This window comes from Monodelphis domestica, chromosome 3 (genome assembly GCF_027887165.1).
Source record: "Monodelphis domestica isolate mMonDom1 chromosome 3, mMonDom1.pri, whole genome shotgun sequence".
Lineage (NCBI taxonomy): Eukaryota > Metazoa > Chordata > Mammalia > Didelphimorphia > Didelphidae > Monodelphis > Monodelphis domestica.
The window spans coordinates 96,625,106-96,652,437 of NC_077229.1; the positions used below are offsets into that span (position 1 = coordinate 96,625,106).

The window sequence follows — 27,332 nt, forward strand, 5'->3', positions numbered from 1 at the left end:
TCATGCCAGTGTATGTCTGTAGTCAGATGGAGGAGGAGGATGTGGAAGTTGAAGCCAAGGAATCATATGGTCAGGTTGGTGAAAGGGTCCTTGATCAGTCCATTGAGGTACCTATGGAGGATGCTATAAAGACAGAAATTGACTTAAGCATTGAATTCCCTGAAAATTTTGGTTTGGAAGGATTCTTGGAGCAGTTCCAGCTTTTGCTGCTCCTAAGCCGCCATCTTGGTTCCACCCTTCACTGAAAATTTTGGGAAAATGTCCTGGAGGTTGGTGGATGATAGCAACAAGTGCAGGGAGGAAATGGTATATAAATGGATTGCAGGAACCTCAAAATTGAAGAATGGTCAAAATGCAGCAGGGTGGGGAATGGGTACGGGGAGAGAAAAGAATAGGAATATGCTTGTCCTTTCTCTTAGTTCTGTGAGCCTGATTAAAGGAAAGGATTCAGGGGAGGAGAGGATATGGGAAAGTGGAGAGTTGAGATGGATTAAGACTAAGCAGGATTAATGGGAAGGGGAAAGGATAGGGGACTTTGAGTGAAGGGGATGAGGACCATGACTGATTAAAATGTTTGGGGGTAGGCAGCAAGAGAGTTGCAACCTAGAAAGAATACTCAATTTGACAGAGCTAAATCTGCACTGGGCTGAATCTAAGATGAGATTCAATAGGAATGGACCTAAAAAGTCTTACCTAAGAGCAGAAAATCAACTCAAGTACTAGACTAGGGGAGGGGTGACAACTTGCTATAACAGTGATTAGTTCTATGTTTGGATTGGACTGGGGGCCAATGAGTTCCTTTCCAACTCAAAAATTCTATGATTCTGTAAGTATGGAGTCAGAAGTTCTGAGTTTGAATCCTGCCACTACTTCTTACCTAGATGACTTTGGGTAAGTCATAGCACCTTTCTGTTTCTGAGTTCTCATTTATCGATAAGATGCTGGGTTGGATCTCTCAGGTCTCTTCTCTCTCAAAATTCTGAACCAAGGGGGCAGCTGGGTATCTCAGTGGATTGAGAGCCAAGCCTAAAGATGGGAGGTCCTAGGTTCAAATCTGGCCTCAGACACTTCTCAGCTGTGTGACCCTGGGCAAGTCACTTGATCCCCATTGCCTAGCCCTTACCACTCTTCTGCCTTGGAGCCAATATGCAGTATTGACTCCAAGGTGGAAGGTAAGGAAGGGTTTAAAAAAAATTCTGAACCAAGGCAGCAGAACTAGAAGGAATAGAACTTGATGCCATACGTACCACAGCCAAAATTCTTCCACCATGGGTTGGGGAGTTAATTTGCTTCTGAGTTGGAACTAGCATTTAGAATGTTTCTGCCCACCACTCCCTTTTTTAAACTCTTACCTTCCATCTTAGAATCAACACAATGTATTGGTTCTAAGGCAGAAGAGTGGTAAGGGCTAAGCAATGGGAGTTAAGTGACTTGACCAGGGTCATACAGCTAGGAAGTATCTGAGACCAGATTTGAACCCAAGACCTTCCATCTGTGGACCTGTCTCTTAATCCACTGAGCCACCTAGCTGCCCCAATTTCTGCTCTTTCTAATGAGTTGCCAGTCTCACCCCTACATAGACATCAGCCGCTTGGATTCCCTGAGTGAGTGTCCCAGGCAAGGAGAAAGTAGTTTAGGGGAAGGACACATTATGTGCAGGAAATGGGGAAAGGGAGATCAGTGTGTGGAGCATGCTAGGGAAGATGAAGTTGGAGAGGTAGGTTTGGAGAGCCTTGAATGCCACATTGGCCATGGTGTCACAAAAAGCTCACTGGACTTGGAATCAGAATACATCATGTTTTATTGCCTTCTTTTGCACTTAGCATGTAATGTCATACCCTGTATCTATCTGAATTTTTCATCTTGCCTTCCCTCTTCTCCCTTCCCATCCTATACACTCAGAGTTCCCTAGGGACCAAACCTAGTAAAATTCCCCAAACTTCGTGCTCACAGAGTAGGCACTTTATCAAATTCTACTGAGTGAGCAACACTTTGAACTGATTATGTCAAATGTCAGAGGGAAACTCTCTTCCTTCCATTAGGGTGCCTGGAGATGCCTTGGGTGCCCCCCCTCCACTGCTGGCCCCTCTTATCTCCCCTCCAGGCCCCGCCCCCTGCCACTGCCCGCCACTTCTCCTAGTCCCTCGGAAGGAATAGAACCACTGCTGCCAGCTGTGTCCGGATACTGCAGCTGCTGCCTGCTCCAGCTGTAGCCTCTGGCAGAAACTTTCCTGCATCTCCTTCCCCCTTTCAACTAGGAGTAGGGAAGGAAGAAAGAAGAGCCCCACTGCCCTTAAACTCTGCGAAGTGGGGGAAGGTGCCAGGCCAGGCTCTGGCCCAGAGCCATGGAACGAACTGGACCACCCTACTGGCCTGGCATTGGGTCCATCTGTGTCCTGCTCAGCGCAGGGGCTGCCTGGGCAACTCCTGCAACCCAGTGGGAACTGAAGCATGAGCCAGGACTGGAAGGCCCCTTGTTTGAGAGCAAAGGTAAGCCCTAGCATTGGGAGTCCTCCCTCTGTCCTCAGCCTCATTTCCTCCTTGGCCGGTAGTACTGGGAGGCTTGAAAGGAAACCAGGAATCCAAGGGCCCAGCAGAAGCCACCTCCATATCCATCCCTGTGCCCCAGTCCCAAGCCTAGCTTGGGGAAGAGCTGACCAGGATCTCCTGCAGGAGGCTTAAGTCTTCTGAAGTAGGAATATGAGTCAGGAGGCTTTGGGGCTAGAGGGGTATGAGGGGAAGATGGAGTTTGTAAACAGTGACTGTGTATCTTGATGCATGGGTGTACCCCGTGGCCCTCTCCTCAGACTCTGCTGTTGGCCTTATCTGGTGGAAAGGGTGCCTGCGAGACCTGATATGCTCCCTTCCTGCCTCCCTCCTCCCCCTTTCAAGCCAGGGAGGAATCAGTTTGGGGGCTTTCTCAGAGACTGTCTTGTATAGTGTTCAGAAGAAGGAGAGCCCTGGCTCCAGTCCCAACTGGTGGCTGTGTGACCCTGGGCAAGTCAATTTACTGCCCAAAGCCTCAGTTCTTTCCTCTACAAAATAGGAGCTAAGACTCCTTGCACTCACTACTCCACAGACAATGTGAGCCCTGCAAAGAGGATTTGAAGACCTCTGTCCTAAGTCTCTTCCCCCTTGACAGGATCTGGAATGGGATGAGGGATGAAGAGCAGCAGGACTCAAACCCCAGACACTCAGCAGGAAGGGGGGCCATTCTTTGCTCCCAGAGCCAGATCTTGAGCTTAGCCTTCCCCTTGTGCTGGGGCTGAGGGAAAGAACAAGGACAGAGGGTGGAGTCAGGGGACCAGCAGGCTGTGAAGGCTTAGCCTGGGAGTCTGGGAAATAAGAATGCCAGGACTCTGCTATGAATGCTGGGGGAAGAGTTCAGTGCCCAAGACAGGACCTCAAGGGAGTGGGGATTATAGCTACTTCTTCCTAACAAGCCAGGGGTGGACGAGTGGAGTCTTCTGCTTACAGAAGGGGGCGGGAATGGTGGTTGTGTTCCTGATGGGGTGGGGACAGGCTAAGGAGGAACAAATCCTCATATTCAGGCTTTCTTATCAGCCCAGACACATGGTGGGTTGGGGGGGTGCAGCTGAATGTGACACACAGAGTTTTGGGGGCTAAATGAGTTGGAATCATGGGGCCAGAATCTGTCCAGTGTTTGGCAACTGCAGGGTTTGAAGGACTGCCATCAATGAACCAATGGAGAGCATCTACCCAAGGCCAGGCACTGTACTGGGGAGATGAAGAAAAAGTCAAACAGTCCCTGCCATCCAGGTGGACCACTTATCACCCAGCATCATTTGGTGATCACCCTTGAGCTTCTTTATCATATTCATTAATATAATTCCAACCTCATCTTCATTAATCAGATAACCAATAAATCCGGTTAAGATATTTCATTAGCTGGCAAAACCTCTTTTCCCATAGTACTTTCTCTTCTATATCAAAACTCTAATTCTCCTAGGATTAATTCAGTATTGATAAATAACCATCTAGCAAAAACAAGAATGGCATATAAAGCCCTGAATACTTACCATCGTTTTTAGCTGTGGGATAGATCACGGCCAGAGCCACCCCAGCATCACTGTAATTCCAGATGACTTTTTACTTTCTGAACACACCGTTCTCTCAAGACTTTTCATCATCCATCATCTTCACAGATAAAAGGTGAAAATAGTTCCATCAAGAAAGGTCTCTCTATTCTCTTTCCATCTTCTCTAGCTTCTCTCCAACAATGAGGGGAAAACATTCTCTTCAGCTTTTTGAAAATCACTCCAGTCTTTCCCGACAGTTAAAATGTTTTCTATTTCTCCAAGATGCCATTTTGGCTCTTCAAACTATAGTTAACTCTAGAAGAGGCTTTGGAAACAAGTGTTGCACATAAGAGAGAAAATGAATACAATTTGTTTGGGAGGGGAAGAAAAGCTTTACACAGAAAGTTTCCCTCTCCCTCTCTTCCCCTCCCTCCCTCTCTGAATCTCTTCCCCTCTTCCTCCCTGTCTCTCTTTCCCTCTGTCCATCTATCTGTGTCTCTCTGGAACTCTTACCTTCCATCTTAGAATCAATACTAAGTATTGGCTCTAAGGCAGAAGAATGGTAAGGGTCCGGCAATGGGGGTTAAGTGACTTGTCCAGGGTCACAATGGAAGTATCTAAGGCTATATTTGAACCCAGGACCTCCTGTCTCTAGGCCTGACTCTCAGAAAGTATAGTCTTGAAGGAAACCAGGGATCCTGAGAAGCAGAGAAGGGAAAGCATTGCAAGCATGAGGGACAGTCAATGCACAGGCATGGAGTTGGGAAATGTTTTAGTCAGCTAAATGTTGTGTGAGGAACAGAAAGGTCATTCTGGATGGCTCTGACTACAGACTGGGGGGGTGGGTAATGGTGTACAAACACTGGAAATTTAGGAAGGGGCCAAGTTATGAATTACTTTGAATACTGAACAGAGAAGTGTAGATTTGATTTCAGAGGGAACAGGAAGCCATAGGGAATGACTAAGTGGATGAGACGGTCAGAACTGAACTTTAGCAAAGTCACTTTGTCACCTGTGTGGTCCGGCATTTCAAGGCTGGAGACCAGGGGACCAAATCAGGGCGACTGGGACCATCTGAGTGACAAGAGACGAGAAGTCTTCCTTCCCTGGGCCGGGGGGAAGGCCCCAAGATGGCCCCACCAGCTTTTTCCTGGCTTGTTCACTGATGTGTCCCCCTTATCCCCTCTTGCAGTCGCCCTTTTGTTGGCTGAAGAGAAAGAAAAGCCCATCTGCTTCACCCAGAGATTGGAGGATTTAGTCTGCTTCTGGGAAGAGATGGCCAGCTTGGGCTCCAAGAACTACAGCTTCTTCTACCAGTTAGAGTGAGTCCCCAGCACCACCTCTGTACCCCCTTTCCCACCCTTCGCCCCCTGGTCGGTCATTGGAGGAGGGTGCACTACCCCCCTGGTGACGGTGGTGTTTGTACGTCCCTGTGTCTACACAGTGAGGAAATATGGAAGCTCTGCATGCTGCAGGTGGTCTGGACGGGAAGGGGCACCATTCGCTACACCTGTACGTTCCCCCTGTCTGATGCCTCCAGCTTCATCCCAGTAGAGCTGAAGGTCATAGCCACCCCCCCTGACATGGAGCTCCGCCGGACCCTCTATATCAATGAAGTAGGTATGGCTTCTGGCGGCCCGTGCTCCAGCCCAAGGAGGACTGTGCGGGTCCCGGTCCAACCCCCTGGCCCTGGCTCCAGGGAGGAAGTCCAGGCCCTCGGTGTGCCCGCAGCTTTTCTACGTCTCTTATCCCTAACCCTGTTGCCCTCTTAGTGTTTCTAGACCCACCGTCCGGCTTAACGGCGCAGCAGATGGAGACGCCCAGCCAGGTGGCCCTTCGCTGGCTCCCCCCGCCCATGGCCCAGGTGACCAAGGACATCCACTACGAGGTCAAATACTCGGTGGCAGAGGGTACCTGGGAGCAGAGGGTGAGAGCTCATCCCCAGCCCGCTGTTTGGCCGCCCCCGCCTCCACCCCGGCGCTCTGGCTCCCCTTCTCACGGCTCTTTCCCTGCCCCACAGATGGACATCCAGGAAGGCAGGACAGACTGCATCATTGCCAACCTCCGTGAGCACACTCGCTACGTCTTTACTGTTAGGGCAAAGATGGCAGAGCCCAGCTACAGCGGCTACTGGAGCTCCTGGTCCCAGCCGGTCACGATGCTGATCACTGTGGGTGAGCTGGCGGGGGAGAGGCAGGAGGGAAGTGGGTGGTGAGCCTCGGGGTAACTCGAGTGGGGTGGAAGCAGGATTCTGCTCTGATGCTGCCCTGCCTCCCCTCCCCAGATCTGGACCCTCTGCTCCTGGGCCTGTCCGTGCTCCTCACCTGTATCCTGCTCTTGCTAGTTATCCTGGCCCTCCTCAGGCAGCGCAGGTGAGCCCCGGTCCCTGCTCTCCTGCCCCCCGGAGGTGGCACCAGAGCAGAAAGCAGTCTTGGAGTCAATGGGCCCAGTCTGATCCGAGGCCTGGCTGACCTTAGGGAGTGTAACCCCCCCCCCCCAGGGGTGCTAGTCTTTTCTGCAGAATGAGAGAACTGTACTCGGAGGCCTCTAGGCTCATGGAGCCCGCAGGCCCTTCCAGCTTTGTTTTTCCTCCTCCCCCAGGTTTCTGAAAGAGATGTTTTGGCCAGGCATCCCCAGCCCAGAGCCTGGGTTCAAGGATCTCTTTACCATCCACAGAGGCAACTTTGAGGTAGGTGGCGAAGCCTGGGCCAGATTCTGCTCTCTCCCCTTGGGCAGACCTGGGAGGCCTTCAGATCCCAGGCTCCTGGGCTAGGGCCCTCCTGGTGGCCAGGCCCTGAGGCCAAGAGGCAGAGGAGGCTCCCTGGGCTAAGCTCAGTGTTGTTATTGCAGCTGTGGCTGGGACAGAGCAACGCCTGCTTATGGTGGGGGCCACTTAGTGCTTACCCGGAGGAGCCACCAGCCAGGCTAGAAGTACTCTCTGAACGCTGCTGGGTGGCCCCTGCTGCGGCCCGGGAGGAGGAGCCCCTGTTGGTGCCAGAGGGAGGCCGGCTGGCCCAGGGAGCCAAGGATGACTACCTCGTGCTGGACGCCCAGCTGCTGCCCCACAGGCCAGCTGCTGAGCCCCTGAGGCCCAGCTCCTTCGGCCTTCGGGGCTCAGGCAGCAGCACAAGCAGGGCCCTGGGGGCTGAGGGGGACTCAGCCATGGAAACGGATGCCAAGTCTGGTTCCTTTTCCACGGCCTCCATCTCAGCCCTAGAACCTGAGCATGAGGAACGGGGGCTGGCCTCCAACTTTGAGTACACAATCCTGGATCCCAGTTCTCGACTGCTCTGTCCTCGAGTCTCCCCACCCTTCCCGCCCCCCAGACCCCCCGACCTTAAATACCTCTATCTTGTGGTCTCAGACTCTGGGATTTCAGCCGACTACAGCTCTGGGGACTCCCAGGGGGCCCTGGGCAGCTCACCTGATGGCCCCTACACCAACCTCTATGAGAACAGCCTTCTCCAGCCTAGCTCAGAACCTCTGCCCCAGAGCTATCTGGCCTGCTCCTAGTGGGCAGCCTCAGGACCACAGGGGCCTCCCCTAGGAACAGCTGCAGGGAGGGAGGAGCAAGGAGGCCTGCTGCGTTCTCTTTCCACCCTCAGTCCTCCCGGAGGGCCATGGCAGGAGAGTTATGGGGGGGGGGGGGTTGGCATGGTTGCAGGGCACATGGCCTCTGAGGCCTAGGGGTGGGGGGAGGAAGGATCACTCCCTGCAAGCCCTTCTTTGCTCTTTTATATATTTTTTTGTAATAAATCTATTTTCTTTCTATGGGAGTCACATTTTCTGAAGAGAGAGGTGAAAAGGGGACTTGATTGTATAGGAGAGGGAGGCTGGAGTTCATGACCAGGGAAGCCAGGTATCCCTGGGAGGGGGGATGGAACAGCCAGAAGAGGGGTGACAGGAAGGCCCTACTCTTCCTGAGGAAGCAACATGGGGTTCAGTAAAAAGCATTGGATCTATGGTCTCTTCCTTTCCAGGACTTAGGTTTCTCCTCTGTAAAATTAGGGTAAAGGGCAGGGTGGTAAATTCATGGTATCCCCCAGAGCACAGAATCTTAGGGTCCTAGAAGTGGAGACAGCTGAGGGTGGAGGGACAAGGAAGTGACTGATCCTACCCCTGGATTCACCAAAATTCCACGGTCCATCCTGGCCTGGGCCTTTGTCCCTCCTCCAGGAGCATGGGAAGGCCCAATGACAACAAAAGGAGGCCTAGTCCTTGATGCTTAATTTATTCCCAGTCACATGAAGGGCAAGGTTAGATCTCTAGATAGCTCCCTTCTTCCCTTCCCCACCTTCACTGCCCCACGGAGCATGGTGGCCAGCTCCTCGTCCCCTTGGCCCGAGCACAGGAAGCTTGTTGGGGATATTACAGTGTAATGGCATTTTACTCATCGGTGGCAAGAGGACACAGCTGTTAGGATCCAAGAACAGCCCACAACAATGCCTCCTCTCGCCTCTAGATAGCTGCCTTCTGATACAAAGTCCATGTGGCTGGGGAGAGACAAGGTCCCAGGAAGGCTGATTCCATCCCCAGACCAGGGCTCTCAGCTAGAGCTGCTGATCTCAGTCTTCTGAGGTTGGTGCTGGGAGGGCTGGCAGGTCACTTGGGAAATAGCCATCTCACCATTGTGTCCAAAACTCAAGCACCATTCCTGCTTGGGGAAGTCTGGCCCACTGGAGACTCGGGCCCGGAAGTACCCCCCGGGGTCCTGGGGCCTTGCCTCTGCCAGGTCTGGGGGCTCCGGCTCCAGCCAGAGGCATGTGGGCAAGTATCTCTGGAGCACAGTCAGCTGGAGGGCAGCTTCCTCCGTCTCAACCTCATCAGGACTTCGCATGGTGACCAGGAGTCCACAGTTGCTGCTCGAGCAGCCTGAGAAGTGGGCGACTGTGTCCACCAGCAGGGCTGCCAGGTGGGCACATGCCTGGGGTCCGGAGGTCTCTGCCAAGTACTCGTCTAGGCCATCCAGCAGCAGAAGGGAGGGAGGCTGGGCCGCTGTCTCATGCATGCCACTCAGCAGCTGTAGCAGCTCTCGAAAGGATGGTGGATACAGGAAGTGAATTTTCTAAAAGAAAGGAGGCCAAGTGACAAGATGGCAATAGCTAGTGTTTATGTAGCCTTTACATACAATCACAACCCTTCGAGGTGGATGATACTGTCATCTCCATCTTACAGGGCAAGAAGCCCAAGGTGAGGATGGCTAAAGGACTTGTTGGCCTCGGGTCATCCAGCTAATAAGTCAGGATTTGAGTCTTTCCAACTCCAGAAGCCTCAAGAAGCTCCACTGAGCCACCAGAGACACAATGGCTCAGAAAAGGACTGGAATGAGCCAGAGGGGGAAAAATGCTCAGATGTTAGTGCTGCAAAGGAGCTCTAACCACAGAGCTTCCAATGGCCCCTGATCATCTAATGAACTGAGCCCAGAACCCAAAGCCCAAAGCCTTGCAGTACTTAGCCCCTCCCTTCCAGCCCAGTCTCCTCACAACATATATAGGCCCATACCAGGCCTTCAATTAGAAACTTCCTTCATTTCCACTTAGTTTACTTCAGATCCTACTCATTCTTCATGGCAGAGCTCACAAAGCACTCGCTGATTCCTTGCCACAGGCCCCAAGGATATGTCCTATATTCACAAGTTGTGAGGGTCTCACCCTAAAAGCCAGCCTTTATCATAAGCACCTGTGGGTCATTTCAATTCCACAAACCTTAAGCACCTACAAACCTGGTCTCAGACACTTCCTAGCTGTGTGACCCTGGGCAAGTCACGTAACCCCCATTGCCTAGCCCCTACCACTCTTCTGCCTCGGAATGGATATATAGTATCAATTCTAAGAAGGCGAGGGTTATTTAAAAAAATTTAAGCAGCTACAATGTGCAAGTCATGGGAGTAGGCTCTGGGGATACAAAGAATAAACAACAGGGACTGCCTGCAGGGAGCTTACATTCTACTTGGGACCTATACACAGATGACATATAATTCAAGTTAGAATGGGATGAGGAGAAAAGAGAGATTCTTCAGAAAAAGCTAAAGATGAAGTAAACATTCTGAAACTCCCACTTTGGGGGTGAGGAATGGGAGATGGGGGATGCCAGGAAGGTCAAGAAAGGTTACATAGAGATGGGATATGGGAAGACTGAGGGGGAAACACATTTCAGGAATGGTGGATAGACCACAAAAATGTCCAGAAGCAAGAAGAAAGGGCACATCCAGCTGAAGGAATGGCCAGTGGTCCACTTTGGCTGGACTGTGGGCTTGGTTAACAAATGAGACTGATGTGACATATGGCTGGAAGGGTAGTCTGAAGCCTGGCTGAGAAGGTCCTTTTGAGCAGCAAATGAACAAGAAAGATGATTTTGGCCACTGTATGGGGGTGGATTAGGGAGGAGAGTTGGGGGCACTGCAGGCAGAGGCTACTGCAGCAGCCCAGAGGAGAGGTGATGGGGGCCTGCACTATGAGGGGGTGTCTGTGTGTATGGAGAGAAGGGGATGGATGGCATGGGAGTAGGCAGTGCTGACAAGATTTAGCAACTGATTGGCCACAGAGGGGAAAGGAAGAGCCAAAGGAAATTGCAAAGTGACTGGAAAAGTTGGCCGTGCTAGCAGCTGAAACATGGAAACTGGGCGATGGGGCAGGCTTAGCTGAATTCAATTTAAGACAGTCTGAGTTTGAAACATTCGTGGGATGTTCAGATAAAGAAGTCCAGTTGGAGCTGTGGGAGTGAATCCAGAGATTAGGGCTGGCTATCTAGATTGGAGAGAAGCAATCATTAAAATCATGGGCACAGATTGCTGCCAAGGAAGAAGGAAGAGGGACCCAGGAGAGAGCCAGGGCACGGGGGAAGGGGAGGACACTAGGGGTGGGAGAAGGGTGATAAACTAGCAGGACTAAGAAGGAACAACAGCCAGGTAGGGGATGAGGATAACCAAGAGAGGGCACTGGTGGAAGGGCTGCAAAATAACATCCAATATTACAGAAAAGTCAGTGAGGGTGAGGCCTGAGAATAGACCATCCCATTGACCAGTGAAGATGTGACCTGTGACCTCTGAATGCTGCTTGAGTAGAGCAGTTCTGGTCATTTCATGAGAAATGCCTGAAAGTCCTCTATTCCATTCAAGGTCCATTTCCCCCCAGGGTAGAGTTCTATTTGGGCAACTAGGTAGATAGAGCACTGGGCCTGGAATCAAGAAGGCTCATTGTCATGAGTTTTCAATCCAGCCTCAGATACTGACTCTGGGCACATCACTTAACCTGGTTTGCCTCAGTTACCTCGTCTATAAAATGAGCTGGAGAAGGAAATGGCAAACAATTCTGGTATCTTTGGTAAGAAAAGCCCAAATGGGGTCACAAAGAATCAGACACTACTGAAATGACTGAACAACAACGTTCCTACTCTGTACAAGAGATTCTGCTTGGTGCTAAGGACATAGAGGCTTTTAAAATAAGGCACAGTTCCAGCCCATGGGGAGCCAAGATAGTCCTGACTGTATACAGTCAGGTATGCAGATAGCAGATAGTCATCTCAGCAGGGAGAAAGTGCTAACAACTGGGGGGATGTCAGAGAGGCCATGTGTCAGAGGCGGCACCAGAGACCTTTTGGAAGGAGGCAGAATTGAGGAGGGAGGATGTTCCAGGAATGGAGAACAGTCTGGGCAAAGTCCCAAGAAATGAAAAGCCAAAGTTCCGGGAACAGTTGGTATTCCACTCTGATACTGGAAAATAAGGCTGAAATGGTCAGTGCAAGCCAAAGTGCACAGAAGTTAGAAGGATAGAAAGGGTTGAGGAAGTGGGTAAGGAAGTAGAGATAAGGACTATAGACCAGTGGGGTCAAACTCAAAGCTATATCGACATTGAAAACCACAAATTCACATTAACTATGTTGCATTATATTTTTATTTTGTTAAACATTTCCCAGTTACATTTGAGTGAGATTTGGACCCCACTGGGGTTTTGCAGTTTTGAAAAGGCAAGCTGTAATATTTGTATCTGATCCTAGAAGCAATGAGAAGACAGAGAAGACTTCAGAACATGGGGTGGGGGGCAGCTGGGTGGCCCAGTGGATTGAGAGCCAGGCCTAGAGATGAGAGGTCCTGGGTTCAAATCTGACCTCAGACACTTCCCAGCTGTGTGATCCTGGGCAAGTCACTTGACCCCCATTGCCTAGTCCTTACCACTCTTCTGCCTTAGAACCAATACCCAGTATTGATCCTAAGAAAGAAGATAAGGGTTAAAAAATAAATAAAAGACTTCAGAGTATGAAAGTGATATGATCAGATATGGATCTCAAGAATATTGATCCATAATAATGTGTAGGACAGACTGGAAAGGGGAGAGATCGGAAGCAGGAAGACCCATTGGAAGCTGTTGCATTAGTGGGCAAGAGTCAATGAGGTCTGAACTCAGGTGGTCACTGGGTGATTAGAAAAAAATCGAGAGGGAGATGAGAGGGCAAATGTGAGAGATGTTTTGGACACGATGAGGCCAGTGATTGGATATGGGAGGGTAAGGGAGAAGAAAGGGTCAAAGATGTCTGGGGTTGCACAATTTGAATGACTGCAATGATGATGGTTCTCTCAATAGTGATAAGGAAGTTTGGAGAAAGAAGGCTTAGGAGTCTGAAAAGGAATAGTTAGGCAGATAGGAGAAGAAGCAACAAAAAGCAGAGGGACAGAGAGCAATTAAAGGGATCATGTAGGAATTTATTTTCTTAGCTCTTATATAGTATGTGAAGTTGTGCAAGGGGCAGCTAAGTGAGGCAGAGGATAGACCCCAAAAGGGTTGAATGCTACTGAAACCACTGGACAACTAGGTTTGCAAAGAACTTTTCAGATATTATCTTCTGTAATACCCAGAACAACCCTGGCAGGGAGATGCTATTATTTTCCTAATCTTACAAATTAGGAAAGGCATGTAGGCAGCTAGATAGGACAGTACATAGAGTATTGGGCCTGGAATCAGGAAGATGAGTTCAAATCTAGCCTCAGATACTTATTGGCTTGGGCAAGACATGTAACCTCTGTATCACCTATAACATGGGAATAATAATAGCATCTACTCACAGGGTTGTTGTGAGAATCAAATGAGATAATATTTGTAAAGCACTAAGTACAGTGCCTGGTATACAGTAGGCACTATATAAATATTGGTTGTTCTTAAATCTCCCAGTAGGTTTCTCTCCTACTTCAATCCGTCTTCTATACTTCTAAACTGGGGGTTTAAATGACATGTGTGGGGTCACACAGCTGGGAAGTGACTGAGGTCAAATTTGAACCCAGGACCTCCACTGTCTAGGCCTGGCTCTCAATCCACTGAGCTACCTAGCTGCTCCCAACAAAGTGGTTTTTCTAAGAATGAGTCTTGGGGGCAGCTAGATGGCTAGATAGAGCACCAAGTCTAGAGATGGAAGGCCCTGGGTTCAAATCTAGCTTCAGCCACATCATCATCCATCCCTAGCCCTTACTGGTCTTCTGCCTTGGAATCAATACTCACTATCAATTCTAAGACAGAAGGCAAGAGTTACAAAAAAAAAAGAACAGTAGAGAAACACAGGTTTTCTTGGCCCAGAAGAAGGGACTCTTCTTCCTCAGGGACTGTAGCAAAGAGTGGAGGGCATGGGACAGTGGAAAGGGGAGATGTACACATTGTGGGGCCTATTTCCTCAGTAGCTGGTAAGGTGTTTTACTCACTGGGAGGAGAAAAGCAGGGAAGGGAAGATCTCTTGAGAAATGAGAAGGTTTAGAACAGCCCCTAGGGAAAGGAAGGGAAAAAATCAATCATCAATAGATGAAAAAAGCAGTTAGAAAGCACTTACTAGGACCAAAGTGCAGTGAACCATTCATGACCTCATGGAATAGAGTTCCTCTCCCCAGGTGTTTGTGGCATACCATTCCTGCTAAGTACGCCAAAACACAGAAATCTTAGTTCAAGGCTGCATAAACAGTTCCAAGAAATCCTGGGAACGGGTTAACTCCCCTGTTCACATTCTGGGGAGGAATGGGGAGGATAGATTGTGTCTCTTGAGAAGAGCTTTAAATCTGGTGTGCTGCTTTCAATAAACGTTCATTATCCTTTCTTTGATAATGTTCTAGTCTTGTTTTCTTGCGACTGTAGCTTTTCTCGGACAGCTCTAAGCTGCCCCACGACAGTTCTAAACTGTCCCATATTGCGACTCTGTAGATGTCCCCAACAAGTGGCACCCGGAACAGGGACACCCTTTCCCCGGGTTCTTTTATTGGAACCCTCCCTTCAGTTCTCTTTGGAGAATCACCTGCTTGTCCGGTTCTTTCGAGAACCCCCGATGCTGTGTGCTGGTCATGCAGAGTCCCGACGCTACAGAGATCCCCTCAGTGGTGAGTACATGAAATACTCTAAGGGTGAGAGGGAAAATCTATTCTTTCAATTTGTATTATAGTTGCAGTAGATATTGGTTTTTTGCTAGTATTAATTTTCTTGTCGTTGTTGTTATTTTCCCCCTGACAATTGCATTTGTTTGGTATAAATAAGATGGGTAATATCCCAGTATTCATTGCAGATGAAGATCACATTGCAGGAACACTACTCAGAACAGTCCTAGGGTTACATGGAGTTAAAGTAAAAAGGAGGAAGTTGAAAGATTTTGTTCGATATGTCCAGAGATTAGCTCTGTGGTTCCCGGACCAAAATAGGGTTACTATAGAGGATTAGGAACGGATTGGATCCAAATTTAAGGACAATGAAGAACCACAGCCTGAATTTGCACTAATTTACAATGTTGTTAAGTTATGTTTGGAGGATAAGGAGGCAGAAAAGAAAATTGCATCATTACTTAGTGAGAAAGAGGATTGTGAGGAAGAAAAGGAAATTGAAAATACTGAATCCAAGTTAGATCCATCATCAACTCAGCCAAAGGCTCCATCTACTGGATTGGAGCAGAAAGGTCTTTCATATGATACTTTAATTTCTCCATCAGCGCTGGCTCCTGGTTTTGCTCCATATAGTATGAATCAATTAAAGGTACAATTACAACTATTTGAGTCTGGAACTGGGAACATAGGGATGTATCCGGTTTTAGAAGATCCCCTTACAGGGAACCGGCCCTTTGGTAAAATTCCCTTAAAATTACTAAAAGACCTTAAGGAAGCTTGTGTTAAATACGGAATGCGGGCTCCGTATACTATGTCTTTATTGGAAATGATAACCACTGATAATCTGACCCCATATGATTGGAAACAGATTGCGAGTCTTACTTTAAGTCCTGGCCAGGCAGTGCAATGGAGAGCTTTGTGGAAGGATATGTTAGAACAAGAACATATTATCATGATGACTACTTGGCGTCATGGAGCAGCCCCGTCATTAGATCAATTGGTAGGTGAAGGTCCCAATGCATTGACCCAAACTCAAGTGGGTTATATTCCACAAGTGTATGCCTCGGTAGCACAAATGGCTATCAAGGCTTAGAAACAAGTAGAAGGTGGACAGTCTTTAAATTTTACTAAAATTATATAGAAACCCAATCAATCCTTTGCAGATTTTGTAGCTGAAGTCCAAGGGACTATTGATAGGACTGTGGGATACAATCCGGGCTTAGAAGAGATGCTTAAACAGATAGTAAAACAAAATGCTTCACAAGACTATAAAAATGCTCTAATGTCTTTACCACCAGGAGCTAACTTACAAGATATGATAGTAAAGGCATCACAAGTGGAGACACTTACAGGTCAGGCTGAAATACAGCCTTGGGTAAAGTCTTAATGGCCGCTATTACCCAAGGTGGAGGAGGAAAGAATTGCTTCAGATGCGGGAAGCCAGGCCATTTTAAGAGAGACTGTAGACAAAAGGGGTTTTCAGGAAAACCCTCAACCAGATGTTTGAAATGTGGTAAAGGGTTTCATTGGGCTAGAGAATGCCATGCGGGAAATGCATGGAGGGGCCCACGGCTGGGGGCCCCAAACAAATCAATACCAGCCCCCGCAGCTTTCCCAGTTCAGGACCCAGTAGAGATACCCAAAGGAGAGTGGGAGAAATATCAAAACCCTTTTCGGGCTCCCAACGACAAGTGGTAAAACTGTCAGTCCCTGATATAGTACTTCTTCTTCCCAAAGAACAATTGAATATCATACTATACGGGGATCATCCCTGCTCTGGCAGAATAACTTTTTTGATTCATGGAGTCAGAATCATGCCTAATCAAATAGAGACCAATTTCTGGCATGGGCAAATGCTAAAAGTTACAGTCAAAAATGAAACAGATACGTTGATTGTTTTACAAAGGGAAGTATTACAAGTGAAAATCAACAGGTCTTTTGGACTACAATGATCACAGACGAAAGACCAAAAATGACAGTGAAAGTAGAAGGACAAGCTATAGTAGGATTAATTGATACTGGGGCAGATAGAATGGTTTTATCTTCCTTAGATCTGCCATGGCCTGTAGAAACAGAAGAGATACAAGTAACAGGGGTCAGAGGTTTAACTTCTGTAAAACGAACACTGCAACCTCTGAGGTGGGAACAAGGAAATCAGAAAGGACATTTCTTGCCCCTGATAAGTGACCATCTTCCCACAACACTGTGGGGAAGAGATTTACTAAGACAAATGAAGGTACAGGTAGGAAATGATTTTTCATAGGGGTCACTGAAGAAAAGGGAGCAATGCCCATTACTTGGAAATCAGACACACCTATTTGGGTTGCTCAGTGGCCCCTTTAGAAAAGCTCTCTGCCTTGCAAGAAATCATTAAGGAACAATCACAAAAAGGGCATATACAACCTAGTAATAGTCCATGGAATTCTCCTGTGTTTGTTATTAAAAAGAAATCAGGAAAATGGAGAATGCTCATTGATTTGAGAAAAGTAAATGAAAGTATAGAAGAAATGGGGGCTCTACAACCAGGGTTACCACATTTACCCTGGATTCCTAAAAATTGGCCATTGTGGGCCATTGATCTTAAAGATTGTTTTTATACTATCCCTTTACAAGAGCAAGACTATAAAAGATTTGCCTTTTCTATTCCCTCTGTTAATTTAACTGAACCACATAGTCATTATGAGTTCAAAGAACTCCCCCAAGGAATGAGAAACAGCCCTACTATGTGCCAACAATATGTAGCTTCAACCCTTCATTCTGTAAGACTACATTTTCCTGCTCTGAACATCATCATATGGATGATATTCTTCTTGTGGCTGAAGATGAATCCCAAATAAAAAAGTGCTATAGTCAATTGGAAATTACCTTGCAAAAATACCATTTAGTCATTGCTCAAGAAAAGATTCAAAGAACAAGTCCTGTACTCTATCTAGGGGCTAGGTTAAATGCAACATCTGTTATGCCTCAAAAAATACAATTAAGAAAGGACTGCCTGAACACCTTGAATGATTATCAGAAATTGTTAGGTGATATCAATTGGGTTAGGCAATATTCATTTCTTACTACAACTGAACTACAACCATTATTCAAAATATTAGAAGGGAATTCTGATTTGAATTCCCCTAGAACTTTGACACCTGAGGCCTCTCTTGCTTTAGAGATAGTAGAAGATGAATTGAATCAGGCTCTACTTAACCTTTATCAGCCTCAATTAACCATGGAAGTGACTGTTTTTGCAACTCCAATGTTACCAACAGGTGCCTTAAATCAGAAACAGAGTCATTGAATGGTTACATCTAAAAAGCAAACCAGGAAAGGCTTTACAAAGTTATAATTATCTTATGGCTCAATTAATATGGAAAGGCATAGAACATGTGGTCTCAGGTTTAGGACGGTATGAAATCCGGGTACCCACTGCTAAAGATATAATACAGAAATATTTACACAGTCATGACGAATGGTCTTTACTATTAGTGTACCCCATTGCTATTACCACCTACACTCCACAAGGCTTATTTTCTTTTTTGTCACAACATCCTATTGTTGTTCCTAGTATTCTAAGAGATCGTCCAATATCAGGACCTAATATTTATGTTGATGCAAATGCTAATTACAAGGCAGGAGTATACAAGGAAGGTATCTCACCTGCCATTTCCACCACTCCTTTTTCTTCTACCCAACACAATGAATTAACAGCTGTTTTACTAGCTTTTTGGTTATTTCAGGGGCCTTTCAACCTGATAATGGACTCTAAATATGTTTTTCAGTCTTTGTGTTTTGTATAGAACAAGCTGTCATCAGATCCACTCAAAGCAATGCACAAACGTTATTCTGTAAATTACAAACTGTTCTACGACAAAGGACACATCCAGTGTATGTCCTGCATGTATGCAGTCATACCAATCTGCCTGGACCTATTTTTAAAGAAAATGATATCATAGATCAAGCTTTAATTGCTCAATGTTAATCTAACCAATATACAATTAGCTGAGGAATTCCATCATAGATTTCACCAAAATAGTCCTGTTTTACACAAAATGTTCCAACTCACTAAAGATCAAGCCAAAAGTATTGTTAAAAAGTGTCCTAATTGTGTTCCAAACCACCCCCAATGCATATTGGTGTGAATCCCAGAGGCTTAAATAGTACAGATGTATGGCAAATGGATGTGACCCATGAACCGTCCTTTGGACGACTTAAATATATCCATGTCACTGTGGATACTTATTCAAGATTTTTATGGGCTTCTTGCTTGACGGGAGAAAGAACTTCTCATGCTATTAATCACTGCTTAATGACTTTTCAAATGGCTGCCCACCTCCCAAACATTTAAAACAGATAATGGACCTGCTTATACTTCCAAACAATTTTTTTCTTTTTTTCCAAACTTGGGGTATTCAACACCTCACAGGTATCCCGTACAACCCACAAGGACAAGCTATTGTGGAACGCAGTAATCAAATAAGAAAAACATTTCTTTTAAAACAAAAAGGGGGAGACAGCACTCCACATCGACGATTGGCAATAGCTGTATATACTATAAATAATTTGATCTTTACTTCCAATAATATATCCAGAACTGAAAAATTTTTCTCTGCATTTTCCTATGAACGAAATTCAGGTACCACCACTCCTGTGCTCCCTGCCCCAGGACAAAAATTTGTTATGTGGAAAGATGATAATCAAACTTGGCAAGGACCCCACCCAGTGGTCCTGCCAGGCCGAGGTTTGGTTTGTGTCTCCACAGGTGAAGACAGAGTACGGCTCCCTTCCGGCCGAGTTCGAGAAATTGACCATAAAGAGAAGGACAAGGAGAGGATGCAGGAAGCCTTGAAAGGAGACTCAACAACGTCTCCATAAGATACTGACTCTTCTGCTTCTATTCCAGAATTTAAGTACAGCTACTGGAATAAAGAGATGGGTCTTTTGGGAACAACTACCTTGGGTAGAGTATGTCGGCATGGGACACGCTTTACCAGAAGTCATCTTATATACAAAAACTAACTCTGGTATTCCTGGCATTTACCATTTTGAGAGACAAGCTAAAGACAGCAATCAGGCCAACAATTTGTTTGTGCCTTTCAATTGGACTGGACTAGTTGAGGCACCCCCAGTGTGCCTCGCAAGAGACCATCCTGCATGCCTGCCCCTCAGATCTCTGCAGGCTCATTATTATGGTCATCCAGACCCGTCAGACTCTTTCTGATAGGACCTTATCGTGTAGACAAAGGGGTAAAATATGAAGGTTACGGCCAACTGCAATATCTAGGTTGGCTAGGGGAATCTGGTGATAGTATTTGGGGACAAGAAAGACCTATTTGTTCTTATGTGATGGGATATGAACAAAGAGACATTATTAATATGTTTCCGCCCTTGCTGTCATGTAGATCTAAGAGGGCGTCATGTATTCAATGGAAAAATATGACTTGGGTGTCTTGGCATAACGACACAAGGTATATTGGAAAGAAACTGGATTCTTATAAATTTCATGATTGTTTTATAGGAGGCTACAGCTCGCCTTTGTGGGTGACGCCCCCAGAGCTAATCGGTTGCATTCTGCTAATTTCACACAGATTTTGACTGATTATGGAAAGATTGCCCTGCATTGGATAAAGTAAATATGTCTCATTATGTTAATGTTACTTACAATGGAAAAATCCCAAAAACCAGTAAATAGAAGTGTTACATTCGACATTCAAGCTTGCCTAACAGGGAGGTATGCTTTTATAACTAGAGTAAAAAATCATCCTGAAGCTTTGAACATTACTGAATTAACACACAAAGGAGTTAGATATTGGAATGTAACCTGTATTAATTGTAAGGTCATTGTGTAGGATCACAAGTGGACGGGCCGGTCTTAATCATCAAGCGACCACGTATGGCCCTTTTTGCCACTGAACATAAAGATTCATGGTATGGTAGTCCAGGGGATCAAATTCTTCATGTATTACAACAAAAAATAAGACAACGACGTAAACGATGTATTACTTGTATTGAATTAGGTACAGTAGCATTAGTTTCTGCATTGGCTTCTACTATTATAGGTTCTGTATCTTTGGCACAATCAGTTTCTAACTTACATACTCTTGAACATGATGTCAATTATTTGAAAGCATTGGCTGCCAATGTAACCTCAGCATTAGAAAGACAAAAAGAAATTGATATGAGTTTTTACAAAAGTATTATGATGTTACAGAAAAATATGATTGACCTAACGAATGAAGTAGAATATTTGTCATTGATAACACTCATGAAATGTGATTATAGATATACTGCATTTTGCTTGCTACCCATAACAATAAATAATGACACAAAAACATTGGAAAAAATAAATTACAATTACAGGGATTATGAGACCATGAAAACATCACCAAAGATATTAACGATCTCAGTATATTAATTCAGAATATTGATTCATCCTTACAAGAGGACCTTGAACCACAGCATATTGCAGATTCTTTGTATAACTGGATTGAAACAAAAAAGGGATTGTTGTCCCCCGTAGTTCATGATATTACTCTTCTTGTAGTTGGTGCGCTTGTGATTTTGTTTATCTGCTTATGCTTGCCTTGTTTACTAAAAGCTTTAATGACTAGTTTTGCTGTATTGCAAAAAACTATTAATCGGACCCTGTACCAAAGGGAATTGGATGTCATAAACAAAAAAGGGGGAATTGCAGTGAACCATTCATGACCTCATGGAATAGAGTTCCTCTTCCCAGGTGTTTGTAGCATACCATTCCTGCTAAGTACGCCAAAACACAGAAATCCTAGTTCAAGGCTGCATAAACAGTTCCAAGATCTCCTGGGAACAGGTTAGCTCCCCTGTTCACATTCTGGGGAGGAATGGGGAGGATAGATTGTGTCTCTCGAGAAGAGCTTTAAATCTGGTGTGCTGCTTGCAATAAACGTTCATTATCCTTTCTTTGATAATGTTCCAGTCTTGCTTTCTTGCGACTCTGTAGCTTTTCTCGGACAGCTCTAAGCTGCCCCCCGACAGTTCTAAACTGTCCCATATTGCGACTCCGTAGATGTCCCCGACACCAAAGGACTGCTGTGTATCAATGAGTTTCAGTTGAGGTTTGATGACAAATTTTAGTGGGCTCTGGCAGTATGGTTGGGTGACCCTGTCTAGCAGTGTTCAACAGATATGGGATCTGTTGAACCCTCCCCACAATGGTGGGCTTTACTGAGGCATGCAGGAGGAGGGAAAGGATTTGAGATTGGAAAAGGGCAGATTAGAGGTGAAGTGCTTAAGCATTAAGATCAAGGCTGTGACCTTGGGGCAGCTATTTGGTTCAGTGAATAGAGTGCTATTTAACCTAAGTCTTAGTTTCTTCATCTGTAAAAAGGGGCTAGTAATAGTAGTACTAGGTATAGTACCAATAGTAGCTAGGTGGCACAGTGGATAATCCTCCAAGCCTAGAATCAGGAACACTTGAATTCCAATGCAATCTCAGACACTTGCTAGTGGGGTGATCCAGGACAAGTCACTTAACACTATTTGTTTCAGTTTCCTCATCTGTCAAATGAGCTGGAGAAGGAAATGGCAAACCACTCTGTAACCTCCTGCAGTTACATATTAATATTTTCGTGGGTGGACACCTGAGAAGGAGATTGGAAACTGAGGGAAAATGGATAGAGGAGAGAAAGAGAGATTGAGAGACAGAGAGACAAAGCAATAAAGACTCAGAGACAGAGTTAAAAAATATAGGCTCCATCATGCATGCTCCTCTGATGGAATCGAGAGGGGGCTCTACACGTGTCCCCAAACTTTTATTGGAGAATTTAGGAATGTGGAGTGGGAGGTAGCTAATGAACATGTGACATGGCATAGGTTTAAACATTGGCTCAATTGACAATCACCTAATCAAAGAGGAGGAGGTTAATCAAACATGTGACTTGGTAAGGCATGTGGTCTAACAAGGTGGGAGCTAGGACCCTGTCCTGCTCAGGAATTCTTTTGTCCTTTGGACTGAAGATTTGGAAATACAATAATCAATAAGTAACATGACTATGAGTCTGGTATATGAACACATAAGATACAATATCAATACACCAATAATTCTTTCAAGATGCTAATATATCTGGTATGCTACACACACACACTCACACACACATCTTTCCCAAGAAAACCCCAAATGTAGTCACAAAGAATCAGATATGACTGAAACAATTGAACAACAAGGCTGTGAAAAGAAGAGAGTGAGATCAGAACAGGAAGATGGACCAGAGGTGGGTGGAGAGGTACAGAGAGAATAAGAAAGTAAAATAGGTTAAGCCAGATATTATAGGTTATCTGGTCCTTAAAATCAAAGAATAAGGGATTTAGAGCATATAGTTAATCTAATCTAACCCCATTTTACAGATGGGGAAATTGAGGCCCAAGATGATGAAGTGACTTATTTGTTAAAGTTTACATAGATAAAGAACCAGAGCCAGGTTTTGACCCCATGTTCCTTGACACTAAATTCAGCACCAAAATCATGGAAATGGAAGAGTTTAGGTGATGAAAGAATCTAAGGGGTGGTATGGCAAAGTAGAGTCAGAGTTGATGGGACAGGCCAGGGTGTTAGAAGGTCTGTTGGCTTGAACCTAGGAGCCAAGTGCTCTACTCCCAGAAGAATTCCAGACAGAATGATCAGGAACTTGGTAGATAACAACAGAAACAAAGATCTGGATATAGTTTGATGATGGAAATTTTAAAAAGAGAAACTACTGAGCAGTGATGCAAAGAGGTCTCAAAACGACCAGGATTGGAGAGAATGACAAGAGATATGGTCCCCTCAGGATAAGGCTAGGTTTGAGTTACTACTTGAAAGAAGAGATGGAGGATGAGGCGCTACTGAGTGGAATTACAAGGTCTGCATCCCAAAGTGACCAAAGAAAGGGGAAAAATACCTATGTGAAATGTGAATGACTTAATTATTATGAATGATGTGTTAATGAACAACTTCAAGGGACTCATGATGAAAAATGCTGTCCACTGCCATAGAAGGAACTGATAGTTTGAATGTGCATCAAAACATTCCCCTTTTTACTCATTTCCTTTATGATATTTTTCTTGTATGTGTTGTCTTATTTCACAACATGACAAATATAGAAAATGCAAGACAACACATGTAGAATCTATATCAGATTACATCTTGGGGAGTGGGATAGGGGGAGATGGAATTTGGATTGCAAAATGTCAGAAAACAAATGTTAAAAATTGTTTCTACATGTAATTGAGAAAAAATACAATAAAATATCCCGGGAAAACTCCAACAGCATAGAAATTCCATTGGGCACAGTGGAAGAAGAAAGTAGAGGTGGCTATGGACTAGGGAAGGAACTGGGCTGAATTTATAGGGATGACCATTCAGGGAGATGTAGCAGAGAAAAGTAGTTTTCCCCAAATCAGGTGGAAATTGTAAACCATAGGGTTTAGTGATACAGAAAGTAGCAATTTAAATTAAAACAACTCTGAGGTAACACTTCACACCTATTAGATTGACCAATATGACAGAAAAGGAAAGTGATAAATGTTGGAGGGGATGAGGCAAAATTGGGACACTGATGTGGAGTTGTGAACTGATCCAACCACTCTGGAGGGCAATTTAGAACTATGCCCAAAGAGCTATAAAACTATGCATAGCCTTTGATCCAGTAATACCACTTCTGAGTCTCTATATCAAAGAGATAATTTTAAAAATGGGAAAAGGATCTACTTGTAAAAAACATTTATAGCAGCTTTTTTTTTTTTTGTGGTGGCAAAGAATTGGAAATTGAAGGATGTCCATCAACTGAGAATTGGACTGAACAAATTATGGTATATGGCATACTAACCACAAGAAATGATGAGCAGGATGATTTCAGAAAAGGCTAGAAAGATCTACATGAACTGATACAAAGTAAAATAAATAGAACTGGGAGAACATTGTACACTGTAAGAGCGATAATGTACAATGATCAACTGTAAAAAACCTAGCTACTCTCAGCAATACAATAAATAATCCAGGACAATGCTGAAGGATTTATGACAAAGAACGCTATCCACCTCCAGGGAAATAATTGTTGGAGTCAGATGCAGATCAAAGCATACTAGCTTTCACATTAGTTTATTAATGGTTTTATTTTGGGCTTTTGGTTTTATAAGAGTATTCTCTTTTTTTAAATTTAAATTTAATTAAAATTTTTTTTCCCATGGTTACATGATTCACGTTGTCTCTCTCCCCTCTTTCCTCCCTGCTCCAGGAGTTGACAAGCAATTCCACTGATACATATATTATCTGAGCATTCTCTTACAAATATGACCAATATGGAAGGATATTTTGCATGATAATATATGTATGACCCAGTTCAAATTGTTTACCATCTCTGAGAGGGGGGGAGGATCTTATAATTTTGGAAAATATATGTTGAAAATTCTTATTACATGTAGTTGGGGAAATAAACCATCTTTGAATAAAAAATAAAAAAGAAAGTAGCAATTTGCCATCAGAAGGGGAGAGAGAATCAAAGTAGGGAGACTATGAACTCCCTGATGTCAAAGCCAGGGTCTGCTCTTTTTCAGATGGATGTTGGTGCTTCAAGTGCCAAACACCTCAACTCATTAAATTCTAGTGGCTCTTGATTGCCTCTAGAATAATTAAAATACAAATAAAACACAACCTAGACCCAATCTACTTTTCCGGCCTCAACCCCCTACCTGCTCTGTACAATTTAGCCTACTAGACATCCTGCTGCCCCCATAAACAAGTCCTCCCCGTATCCGTGCATGATGTTCACTTTCTCCTCATCTCTGCTTCTGATAAGCCCATACCTTCAAGACTCAGCAAAAGCACCATCTCAAGAGGTCTCTTCTGATCCCCACAATATCTAGTGCCTACCCTCCCTAAACAGCCTTGGATTAATTTTATGCTAAATCTGCTTTTATTACATAGCTACTACCTGTCTCCCCCTGAAGAATGTAAGTTCCTTGAAGGCAGGAGCGGTTTTGTTTCTGCTCTACCTGGCATACATTGGGCGCTTAATAAATGGTGGTTAATGGATTGTGTCCCCCAAACATTAGTCCAGTCTCCATCTCAGAGCCTCGCCCCCAAATCGCTCTGCAAGAGCCCCTCCCTACCTATGGTCCCGCCCCTAATGACAGAATCCCGCCTTAAATGGCCTAGCCCCCACCCTAGAGCCCCGCCTCCCAGCCTATCAGTTACCTGGAGCCTCAGCGGGTCCCTAGCGGCGCCAGCTTTCCATCCTGGAGGCAGCCTCTGGACGGCCCTCCGAGCCACAAACAGTACGGGGCCTCGGCCCTCCCCCGCTGCCACCAGAGCCGCCGCGAACAGCAACGCCGTCTTCCCAGAGCCGGGCTTCCCGCGCAGCAGAAGGCCAGGACCCGCCCCAACCTCACAACTTTCTCCGCAGACCCCAGACCGGGGACTCAGCAGTTTCCGTAGAGCCTCCATGCCTGCTTCAGCCCGCCCTTCGCGCTGCACTGGGGACCAATCAGCACGCTGCTCTGCGCTAATCCCGCCCCCACTGATGTTCCATTGGCTTAGGTTCAGCTCATTTAGGCTGCTCGCCAAAGGAGCCCTAGCGTTGTGTCCGGCCCCACCTCCAGTGGGCGGTCACTGCACTGCTCCACGTGGTTTTCCCAAGCTCTATTGTAATTTGGGGCACTGTCTTCATCTGAGACTCCTAATGCACCCTCTTTAGTGATAGCGCCCCACTTCTGCCTTTTTCTCTCTTCTTTGTCTCTTCTCCTGCACGTTCCCTCAGTTAATTATTTCCTATTTATCCTGCATATAGTTTGCATGACTTCCCTCTGTTAAATATTTCTTATTTATCCTTATTTATTTTTTATTTTATTATTATCTTATTTATATAGCTTGCTTTGTATGTATTTGTTTGCAGGCTGTCTTCCTCATTAGAATGTAAACTTCTTCAAGCCAGGGACTGCCTTTTGTCTCTTTTTGTATTCCCAACGCCTAACACCATGCTTGCCACACAATATAAATATTTGTTTTTTTAAACCCTTACTCTCTGACTTAGATTGGTTCCAAGACAGAAGAACAGTAAGGGCTAGGCAGTTGGGTTTTAAGTGACTTACCTAGGGTCACATAGCTGGGAAATGTCTAAGGTGAAATTTGAATTCAGGTGACTCTCTAGTCACCCAGTCACCTAACTGCCTCAATAAATGTTTTGTTTTGTTTTTTTTTTACAATTGATCTTATATTCTCCAACTTCTTTAAACTCCATCCTTTCCCTCTACCAGATCTTCCTGTTTCTCTTGGGTAATGAGGAAACATCTCATTTATGAGATGTTTACTATGCAAAAGCACTATTTTAGACCCTATTTTAGAAATAAGGACAAAAAAATGAAACCATTTCTCTTTATAATGAGCCTTTTAAGTATCTACTGTGTGCCAGTAGGTGAAAAGGCAGGTAGACCAAGAAGAGAAGGCCCTTTCTTCCAGAAGGTTGTATTTTATTAAAGATGTGTAAACAAATAATATAAAATTCTTAAAGTTCCAAAAGCAATTACATAAATAATGAATTAGATTCATACAATTCTACAAGGCACATGCTATTATTATCTCTCCATTTTAAAGATAAACCCCAATTCAGAAAGATCATGAGACTTGTCTAAGGTTATATAGCAGGTAAATAGCTGAAGCAGGAATGATACCCATGTCTTCTTAACTCCAAGTCCAGAAATCTAGACACTTATACCAAGAGAAGTCAATACAAAATAATTTCAGTAGGGAGAGAGCATTAATATGGGGTATAGTAGAGAGCAGAAAAGTCCTCCCATGGAGGTTGTACTTCAATAGAATTTTGAAAGAAGTTAAAGATTCTAAAAGGCAGAAGTGAGGAGAGAGAGCATTCCAGGTAAAAGATAAGTCCTATGCAACTGCACAGAGGTGGAAGATGAAGCATAGAGTTTGTAGAAGCTCCTGTAGTCCAGTTTGA

The 27,332-nt window shown here is 45.2% G+C and overlaps 2 protein-coding genes across 2 annotated transcripts; one reads left to right on the forward strand and one right to left on the reverse strand.

The window, feature by feature from the left end:
- Positions 1 to 2,091: 2,091 nt before the first annotated feature.
- Positions 2,092 to 7,780, forward strand: EPOR (erythropoietin receptor). Its single transcript, XM_001364358.4, has 8 exons — positions 2,092 to 2,490; positions 5,233 to 5,362; positions 5,485 to 5,660; positions 5,813 to 5,967; positions 6,061 to 6,214; positions 6,325 to 6,412; positions 6,642 to 6,729; positions 6,891 to 7,780. Exons 1-8 carry the CDS (start codon positions 2,346 to 2,348, stop codon positions 7,551 to 7,553), a joined length of 1,599 nt encoding a protein of 532 aa, XP_001364395.2. The 5' UTR covers positions 2,092 to 2,345; the 3' UTR covers positions 7,554 to 7,780.
- Positions 7,781 to 8,255: 475 nt separating this feature from the next.
- SWSAP1 (SWIM-type zinc finger 7 associated protein 1) lies at positions 8,256 to 25,886 on the reverse strand. Its single transcript, XM_001364436.4, has 2 exons — positions 25,577 to 25,886; positions 8,256 to 9,105 (listed from the first exon to the last, which is right to left on the reverse strand). The coding sequence occupies exons 1-2, from the start codon at positions 25,823 to 25,825 to the stop codon at positions 8,587 to 8,589; spliced, it is 768 nt and encodes a 255-aa protein (XP_001364473.2). The 5' UTR covers positions 25,826 to 25,886; the 3' UTR covers positions 8,256 to 8,586.
- Between the last annotated feature and the right edge of the window lie 1,446 nt (positions 25,887 to 27,332).

Excerpts from the sequence above, each read along its gene's own strand:
- EPOR (XM_001364358.4), top strand. The coding sequence starts at position 2,346 with ATGGAACGAACTGGACCACCCTACTGGCCTGGCATTGGGTCCATCTGT. Across the intron at positions 2,491-5,232 it reads CCCCTTGTTTGAGAGCAAAG|TCGCCCTTTTGTTGGCTGAA; the intron begins GTAAGCCCTAGC and ends CCCCTCTTGCAG. Across the intron at positions 6,413-6,641 it reads GCCCTCCTCAGGCAGCGCAG|GTTTCTGAAAGAGATGTTTT; the intron begins GTGAGCCCCGGT and ends CTCCTCCCCCAG.
- SWSAP1 (XM_001364436.4), bottom strand. The coding sequence starts at position 25,825 with ATGGAGGCTCTACGGAAACTGCTGAGTCCCCGGTCTGGGGTCTGCGGA. Across the intron at positions 9,106-25,576 it reads GGGACCCGCTGAGGCTCCAG|AAAATTCACTTCCTGTATCC; the intron begins GTAACTGATAGG and ends CCTTTCTTTTAG.